This window comes from Macadamia integrifolia, chromosome 10 (assembly GCF_013358625.1).
Source record: "Macadamia integrifolia cultivar HAES 741 chromosome 10, SCU_Mint_v3, whole genome shotgun sequence".
Taxonomy (NCBI): Eukaryota; Viridiplantae; Streptophyta; class Magnoliopsida; order Proteales; family Proteaceae; genus Macadamia; species Macadamia integrifolia.
Genome location: NC_056566.1, coordinates 11,710,851 through 11,720,291, shown reverse-complemented (window position 1 = coordinate 11,720,291; position 9,441 = coordinate 11,710,851). Strand labels below are relative to the sequence as shown.

At 38.4% G+C, this 9,441-nt stretch overlaps 1 protein-coding gene across 2 annotated transcripts in view; it reads right to left on the bottom strand.

The window, feature by feature from the left end:
* Nucleotides 1-229: 229 nt before the first annotated feature.
* The window catches only part of LOC122091329 (protein ARV 2-like), a 30,368-nt gene continuing 21,156 nt past the window's right edge, over nucleotides 230-9,441 (bottom strand). For both annotated transcript variants that reach the window (XM_042661199.1, XM_042661200.1), the window contains exons 2-10: nucleotides 4,368-4,476; nucleotides 4,216-4,263; nucleotides 4,039-4,128; nucleotides 3,685-3,730; nucleotides 3,504-3,586; nucleotides 3,306-3,400; nucleotides 2,308-2,374; nucleotides 2,023-2,098; nucleotides 230-626 (exon numbers count right to left, since the gene is read on the bottom strand). In XM_042661199.1, the coding sequence (XP_042517133.1) occupies nucleotides 496-626; nucleotides 2,023-2,098; nucleotides 2,308-2,374; nucleotides 3,306-3,400; nucleotides 3,504-3,586; nucleotides 3,685-3,730; nucleotides 4,039-4,128; nucleotides 4,216-4,263; nucleotides 4,368-4,454 (723 nt within the window). In that variant the 5' untranslated portion in view covers nucleotides 4,455-4,476 and the 3' untranslated portion in view covers nucleotides 230-495. The remainder of the gene's footprint in view (nucleotides 627-2,022; nucleotides 2,099-2,307; nucleotides 2,375-3,305; nucleotides 3,401-3,503; nucleotides 3,587-3,684; nucleotides 3,731-4,038; nucleotides 4,129-4,215; nucleotides 4,264-4,367; nucleotides 4,477-9,441) is intronic.

The following is a 9,441-nucleotide window of genomic DNA, read 5'->3' as shown; positions in this document are numbered from 1 at the left end:
AGCCTAAACCAACCAACCTAGTTACTACTTATAAGCTTGCACACCAATGCAAGATTAGATTGCCTTGGAAGGTAAATGTATAGGAAAACTCAACCATCTTAATTTACAAGAGTTCATGTCTATAGTAGAATAGAAACCATTTCATTTTGTTTTTTATTTGAAGCACACCTTTTAATAGATTATAGAAGATTAAACTTGTCCCAGGTTCAAGCTAACTAGTGGTACAAAATTAAATAAATATATAATAAATTAAAATAAACCAAATGTTGCTATACATAGATCTTGCTGTCGCTGGAGTTGCCAAGACCTGGAACAAGTACTGCCTTTGCCTTGCAAAACATGCAATTTCCTCCCCTCTCTTGTAAGTTGTAACTCAAATTACAATGCAGCAATGTGTCATTTATTCATCACACCTCACCTGCAACAGTCCAACTCCCTCCACCAGGAAAATGGAAAAAGAAAAGAATAGAAAAGAAAGCGAAAGAGAAATGGCAATCAACAGTTAATACTAAAATATCTCAAGGATGTTGAGAAAATAACTTCTATCATCTGGCTAGTCAAGAACTTCATGGCATGTGCAATGAAACATACTCCTAGACATCGGATTGTTGTGGCCTCTGTCATCACTGGTTCAAAAGAAAGTGACAACATCAGGATATGATATTAGCAAATATGCAATTTACACCAATCAACTTTAGTTTTGTTTTTGTTTTGTTTTTTCTTTTAAGTTTTGGTGTGGGGGGGGGGGGGGGGGGAGAGTAATCCAGTAAGAGGTGGTGCCTTAAAGCAAATGGTGAAGAGAGGAGAGCTGAACCCGTGACCTCCTGGGACTTGGGAGGTCTGCACTCTACTGGCAGGCTTCCAATCAACTATGCTGGCAGTTGTCTTCAATTATCTTAAGTTAACTATCCACTTATTTCAAATGTTTTGACTCAAAGAAAGGGAGGGGAGGAGTGTGCTAGGCATGCCCTCACCCAAAAGTATAACAGCACACACCACCAATACCTGCCAGGTGGCAGTTCAGGTGGGATGGAATTTTTTGCAAAGATGGCCTCAAGGTCCTCTGCTTACATGTCAATTTCAAATCCCAATTCAAGTTTGCCAAGAGAAAAAATAATGAATTAAAAAAATCAGGGACTACCATGGGGTTCATGGAAATACATGGGAGGGTAATCTCGTTCTGAAATTTCCCATTCGGCCAATCCACATCATTTCCTAAACATCCAAAAGGGAGAATTGCCACATTGCTCTTCCACATGGCAAAAAAACACAAGGCATGCTGATTTACTTCCGGGGGAGGGTGTGCTGGAGCATTTTTCACATGTAGATGGGGAAGAGATATAGGAGGCAACATGTTTAATGACCTTGGCTACCTCATCGTTGCTTGATATCAAATGTTAGAACCCCAGATAGGTGGCATAGGTTGTAATGAATTCCCCCATAAATATCACTTTGGTTCTAAGATATGGATACTTATTATAATTTTCTTGTTCTCCCAGATTATATTACAATTTCTCCAAAAAGATGTTTGAAGTGGTATACATATGTGCAATGGAGACCTTTGCATGCACTGGTTGTTGGGGGTACAATGTCTTGAATTCTATCTGTGGCAAAAGTGGGCTGATGATAGGTGGCATAGGTTGTCATGAAGGAAGTTTTTCTGTAAAGAATCTATATTAGATATAACTTTCCACAGTTTGTTCTTACTCTTTATGCAGTTCTTGACTATATATTTGGTTCTAGTTATGATACAACATTAGTTTTTTCAATGGTACTTGAGGCATGAAGGCACTAGAGGTTGCCAAAGTAGATTCATGGAAGCTAGAAGCTTCTAGGGTCTTGTGGAGATGGAAACATAAGACCAAGAATGCAACCTTGAGCAAATTTCAAGCACAAAAACAAGCTCATCACAGAAACGAGGTTATATATTGACACAAGCAGCAATAGTAGAGACTCCATGAGCATCAACAAGGAGGAACTAGTTCAATATATTTGATGGCCTCAGCCCAATCTATCAAATACCTTTCAAAGAGACTGCATTAGATGATAGGACAAAACCATCAATGATGAAAATCACAGTAGATGGAAATTCCCAAACCTGTATGACGCAAAGTCCAATGTAAGGGATATGACAAGTAAAGTAGACAAATGGCATACAGAAATGAAATGGAAGGATAAACACATACCATCATAATTGTAAGGGACATGACAAGTAGAGTAGACAAAAGACACAAAAAAGAAACGACAAGACAAACAACATGAATGTAGTCTGCTGCTATGATATTATAGTTAGTTGAGCATGTATACCATCATGGCAAGGAGAAAAATTTTGAAGTAGCTTGAAACAAGAATGGCCAGCAAAAGATCTTTGTACCTGCGTAAATTAAGCCATTAACTGCTAATCAATGTTGAATGTACTAAGCAGAAAATATCCATTTATTTAAAGATCTGAAATCTGTTGCATCATAGTTTGCTCCTGAATGATATTAACATCATTTTTTTGCAGCTAAAGAAAATCAGATGGTATTGGGTGCATGATATTATTGGGAAACACAACCAACATACTTCACTTAAGAGGAGTGGGAAAAAGAAAGTTTAACATGTCGACTTGGGTAAAATAAAATTAGCAATAGAAAACGAAGAAACCCCGCTGAAGTAATTCTACTTTAATTTGTACAAGAAGAACCCTTCCCCTACAAAAGAGAGAGATAAGAATCCTACATTTTGCTGCAATGCAAATTGTTCAGCAAAGTCATCAAAAGCCCAACTGTTCCATTCTCTCTATAAAGACTAGCAGATTGTTGTTGGGACAAAGCAGTTCCTAATTGGTCTCTAGCCCCAATCGCTAATGAAAAAGCACTATGATCAAGGGTATCTTACTTGCAGAAGATAATAGTGCATGACCATGGAATCATACAAGGACCATTGTTAAAAGCCCTAACCCAGACCCTTCATAGGTTGCATAGTAAAAATATTAGGGAACTAATAATACACAGCCAAGAATCTTTTCTGTGAGCGAGCTACGGCATTATAATTTCCTTCAACAGGCACTTGAAAGCAAAAAAATTAGTGGCCTGAAAAAAAAAAAAAACAATAAAATAGACGGATTAAGTATATTGCTACAAGATGTTGTTACAAGAACTTGCAAACCATTAATGCATTTGAAAATTCATATTTAAGCTACTTAAGTGTCGTCCATGACCTCTTGTAGCAGATTCGATGCCTAGATTATTCAGAAATAGAAATAATACAGATGCTCCTTAAAATCCTTCATGAAGCCAAATAGCATGAAAGAATGTCTTTACCTGGTCTCTTTAGATGATGATCTCAGAAACACCCTTGTTGCAAAAACGAGAACATAGAGAAATATAAGATTTCCTAAAAATACATGCATCAACATCTGCAATCAACAATGCAAAAGCCAATTTAGACTGAAAATATACAGCTAATCTCCATTACCCCAGAGTATCATAATCATTCCTACTTAAAATGACTCAGCATACCTTCCCACATACCCAAGCTGACGAAAAGGAGCTTGAGGACAAACAACGATCTCCTTGACTTCTATTTAAAACCAATGCCCTGCCTTTAATCATTAAGGTTCTTACAAATGGCACAATATGGGTGAAAATCAATAAATAATCCTACAATCTAGGCAAGAAAGGAATTCTGATGAATGGATACATGCATCCAACATAAGAAAAAGAAAACTAGCCTTCCACAATATTCCCTGCAAGGTTTCAAATAATATTGATGTTAAAAAAAAAAAAAAAAGATCACACATGACAACAAATTTCATTCTAGAGAGGCCTGCAGCCTTAAAAGGTAGACTTGCAGGAATCTCTATGCCTTAAAAATTTTTACTTTCCCTGAAGATTTCACAACCCATTTACACTATGAAGGCTAACAATGGAGGTAGCTAAGCAATTCCATTTATCAAATTCAAAAGATGGAGAAATCATTCAGGTCAAGTGAAACCTCTATTAACTGAAATTCATACTAAAAATAGAAGAGGAGAAAACGAAGTAAGCACTACACCTCATTATAAATAGTTTCCTGGTCCAGCATATTGTAGAGCAAATGCCGATAAGCTTTCCTCTTAAGCCAAATTAAATCAATCAGAAGAATCTACGGACACAAAAACAAAACCATTATTATTCAGCTCATTCAACAACAACATGATATATTCAGCAAAAATAGTTCAAGGGTTTATACCATGATCTCGCATTCGATGTACTCGTCGGCGACTTCCTTGCAATTTTCCTGTCCACATAGGCATTATTGCAAGAGAACACTGTAAAAATGGAGATGAAATGGAAACGAAACTAAAATGGAAACCCAGTTTTTGAAATAAAAATCACACTCACGCATTTCATTAGTCGGATATTCCCAGGAGAGTATTGCACGAACAGTGTCTTCATCCCAAATCCGCAGTGAACGCATCTCAGCTCCATCTCTCTCTCTCTCTCTCTCTCTGTATTTGTTTCTGTATAGGAAGGAAGGGCTATTGACCCTTGTTGCAATTTTTGGTGCGTTTTAGCCTAAAAGGTACATGGCCGTTGGATTCAAGTGCAGTATTCCAATCTGACGGTTGACCATTTGCAACTTGAGAGTTGTGGGGAGTGGACAAGTTCAGAGGGTCTGAGGACTGAGATGCGTTTGGTTTGTCTTAGTCGAGCGAAGCAAAGCTAAGAGAGAGAGAGAGAGAGACGATCGAAGTCAAGGACGGATCGCTTGTTTCATCGCTCTCCACTGTCCAAAATTGCTTCTCTCAGTCCTACCCACTTCAATCACTTGAACGCACGAGCCCTTCTCTCAATCACTCGCGCAATCTCATCCAAGAGAACATCGAAAGAAATCATCAAACATCGTCTCTCTTCCTTCTCATGGAACTACCTAATCAAAGAATTTACTGCAGGTCGTCGATTCTTACAGACCCTTTTCATCCTCAAGAAACTACTCCTTACTGTGGACTCAAAACCCGACTGCTTTACCTTCCCTCCGCTTCTCAAGGCCTGCTCTGTCCTTCCTGCTCCTGCCACGGGCTTGGGCCTTCATGGATACTTGATAAAATGTGGGTTTGCAAGTCAGACAGCGATTGGGAACTCTCTTTTGTCAATGTACTCGAAAATTGGAAGAACTCGAGATGCTGCCTTGGTTTTTGAAGAAATGCCCATGAGAGATGCAGTATCATACTATACGATGATCAATGGTTTTGGGTCAAATGGGTTTTATGAGGAGGTGGTGATGGTTTTCCACCAGATGCTCAAGTCGGGTTTCTTAACGAATATGGAATCTGTTTCCTATGCAACCATGGCATGTGGTGAACTGGGGTGCATGTCTATGGGGTTGTTTATTCATAGTTTTGTGATTCAAAAAGGCTTTTACTCAGATGTTGCCATTGTTAATTCATTGATTTCGATGTATGTTAAAGCTAGTAGGCTTGAGATAGGGCGTCATGTTTTTTATGATATGCAAAAGAGAGATCTAGTATCTTGGAATTCGATGATCACCGGGTATGCACGGAATGGTGATTGGTTTGAGGCAGTTGATCTTTTTTTAACCATGCAGAAGGTTGATGGTTTTACTCCCAGTCCAGTGACCTTCCTGGGTTTGGTATTAGCTTGTGGGCATTCTAGAAATCTTTATATGGGAGAGAGTATACATGGCTTGTTGATCCACATGGGCCTATTATCTGACTTCCGGTTAGGAACCTCAATTGTTGACATGTACTCGAAGTGTGGGAGAGTTGATTGTGCTAGAAGCATATTTGATGCTGACTTGTCAAAAAGAAGCTTGGTTTCATGGAATTCACTGATTGCAGGGTATTCACAGAATGGGTATGATTATGATGCAGTGTTGCTGTTTGAACAGATGTTATTGGAAGCACATGTTAAACCTGATTCAATTACCATTGCTAATGTTATTCCTGCATATGCAAGCTTAGCAGATCTGAGAGCTGTTAGTACAGTCCATGCAATCATTATCAAAAGAGGTCTTGAGTTGGAAAGTGATACCGTTTTGGGCACTGCAATGGTTGACGCATATGGCAAGTGTTTAGATATTGAATCTGCAACCTCTTTGTTTGCTTCCATGCAGAAGTTCAATGTTGCTACTTGGAATGCAATGATTTCAGGGTACAATCTGAACCAACAAGCTGACTGGGGCATATCACTCTTTCTTGAAATGCTTCATAGTGAGGTTTTGCCAGATTCAATCACCATGGTGATGCTATTTCAAACATGTGGTGAATTTGGAACTCTAAAACAAGGAAATATGCTTCATTGCCATTGCCTTTCTAGAGGTTTTGATTCACATTTAACTGTTGGGAATGCCATTATAGACATGTACATGAGATTTGGCTGTGTGAATACTTCAGCGGTGCTTTTCAACATTATGCCTTCAAAGAATGTCATCACATGGAACACGATCCTTTGTGGGTACGTCAAGAATGGTCAATCAACCCTGGCACTGAAACTGTTTCACCAAATGCAGTTGGAAAACCATCATAAAGTGGACCCAGTCACAATGATCTCCATTATTCAGGCCTCTACTACTATTTCAGCTGGTCCAGGTGCTGAAATGATGCATGGTTTTGCTTTGAAAATTGGCTTTGACTTAGAAACTATGGTTGGCAACTCATTGGTTGTTGCTTATGCAAAGAATGGTCTTATAGTCAATGCAAGGTCCTTGTTTGAGCAGATGGGTCGGTCAAGAGATCAAAGTTCCTGGAACACGATGATTGCAGGTTGTGGAGTTAATGGACAAGGAGAAGAGGCATGTACACTTCTCTTCCTAATGGAAGAAGATGGCTTTAAACCGAATCCAATCACCTTCATCTCTTTACTGTCTTCTTGCAGTCACTCAGGCCTTGTCGAAGAGGGGTGCAGGTTTTTTTATTTGATGGTCACAAAGTATGGAATCCAGCCATCTTTAGAGCATTGGACATGCATCATTGATATGTTCGGACGGGCTGGGAGACTAGAAGAAGCGTATCAGTTGATTAAATATGGGCTTCAGTGTAATCTCTTATCAGATTGTGATGCCATCTGGGGAGCCCTCTTGAGCGCCTCTAGGGCAAACATGGATATGGAACTTGGAACAATTGCAGCGGAACAGCTTTCCAGACTGGCTCCACAAAACTGCGGGTACTACACAATGCTATCAAATTTGTATGCCTCTGTGAATAGATGGGATGAGGCAGAGAAGGTGAGAAGAGTGTTTGACAATGGGAAACTAGTGAAGAAACCAGGTGTTAGCATGGTAATGGTATGATAAAACCTTGGATTTCATAATGAAGTCAATATTATGGTCATGTGAATATTTTTCATTTGCCCTCCTTGTCCAGTGTTCTTCCTCTAGGACTGATTGCTCCTGGAGCCAAACCTTCAGACTTGCCACTATGTAGGACTAACAAATACCATATTCTTGACTCTTCACTTGTAGTCTTTGTAGTGAACAACCAAAATGAAAGTCCATTTGATACTACTTTCTCTTTCTCTCTCGCTCTCTTTTTGTGGGTTTCTCATTCAGCTGGTAAGATCATTTGCTAGTTGTGGCAGAAACCTTGGAACCACCTTCACATTGGTTTGGGGGGAGGGTTGAGTTTGGTGGGATTTATAGGTAGTTTTTCCTTGTAACACCATTTGGCATACCAAAAAACATGAAAAAAAAAATTTTAATAAATATATATGTATATATATATATATATATTTTACAATGATAAAAGAAAAGTATGTCTGCGTCTTTTTTTTCTTTAAAATTTTTATATTCATCCATGTTCCCTTCTATAGTATGAAGAAGCCATATCTAGATTAGTTGATGTGCAGAGGAATTCTGTGTATTTGAGGAACTGAGATGCACCTGTTAGTGGATGCTCTCTTTCTCTCATCGATCGTTATATTTGCTAGGGTCATCTGTGAATGCTCAGCTACTTCAAAACACATATGTTTCCAAGGGAGCCAGGATTTTGATTGGGCGTCAAGTTAAAACAGAGGGTGGAAACAACAGTTTCTCATGATTTCTCAAAAAGATACTCATGATATGCATATGGATTCGTGAGATGATAGTCTATTATGTGTTGATTGTATCTGATTTGATTTATGATATTCTAGCCACCTCATTTTGTCACCTCAGAGGTGTGAATAACAATGATGAATGAATGCCCTAGTATGGGGGTTGAAATCGTCTACAATTCCGATCTCGTACAATTCTGTGCAATACCACCTTCAGGCGGTGACACGTGTATTGATACCAATACAATGGTCCAGATCTGGTACAACTAATAAAGCATTAAATCAGTGAAGAGGCATTTAAATCAGATCTGAACCATTGTATTGGTATCAATACACGTGTCACCACCTGAAGGTGGTATTGCACGGAATTGTACAAGATCGGAATTGCAGACAATTTTTTTCCCTAGTATGGTGTGTGAGGTCTATTTTATTGTCTTGGAGGTCTTGTGTAGCTCAACTATTGTTTTGAGTCATTGAGTCATCTCAAATGGCCATGAGAGGTAGTCCTTTTTTGCATCATAACCAAGTATATAATCTTCAGTAGTTGAGAGGACCTAGAGATTATTACTTAATTATGGTGCAGAAAATTTTTGAGTAATAGGTTTTTTACTGACAAAGGATAACAAAAAATTCACAACATGCATGGCATTAGAAACATGGTGTTCATTTTTGGTTGATAACTTCCATTGTGTGATAGGCAATGTGCACAAGGCTCGGGAACGAATTCACCATTGTATGACTGATCAGCGATTACTAGCAATTCCGGCTAGAGTTGTGTTTGGAAGTGGTTCATTTTCTCTCATTATGATGTCTGATGGCCTAGGGTGGTGATTATAATAAATTTAATGCACATAGATCCATTATGTTATATTAATTGTTAAGTTGATGGACTCAATTGCGAGAAAACTATTTACGTCGTAGTTTTAGTGTTATTTCTAAATTTATGTGTTCTAATTTGTGAATATCTTTATTTAAGAAATAAAGACAAACAAACATTAGGAAACCCAAATAGCTTATCCAATAGAATCTCATCACAAATTCTATTGGCATGGAATACTTCTCCAAGGTAAGTTTAGGCTCATCAACACAAATTCTACTATAGCTATTCAAAAAGAAGAGGTCGAGGCAGAAGGAATCTTAGCAGGTATGAAGATGGCGGCTCACGAGGGATGAAGATAAAAGAAGTTTGATTCTCGGAGAAAAAATTACTTCGACTTCTTCCAAGACCAAATGGAGGAGCATGGCCAATGCTACATCTTACTACTTTTTTGCAAATTAAGATTCTCTCAGCCACTATAACTTCTATTGTAAAGATATAGATAACTGCCCACATATGCATCAACTATATCTATTATCCTCTCAGAAAGAACCTCACAAGGATATGTAAATAATGTGACTATGCAACTTTGGTATTTTTTTTTTTTTT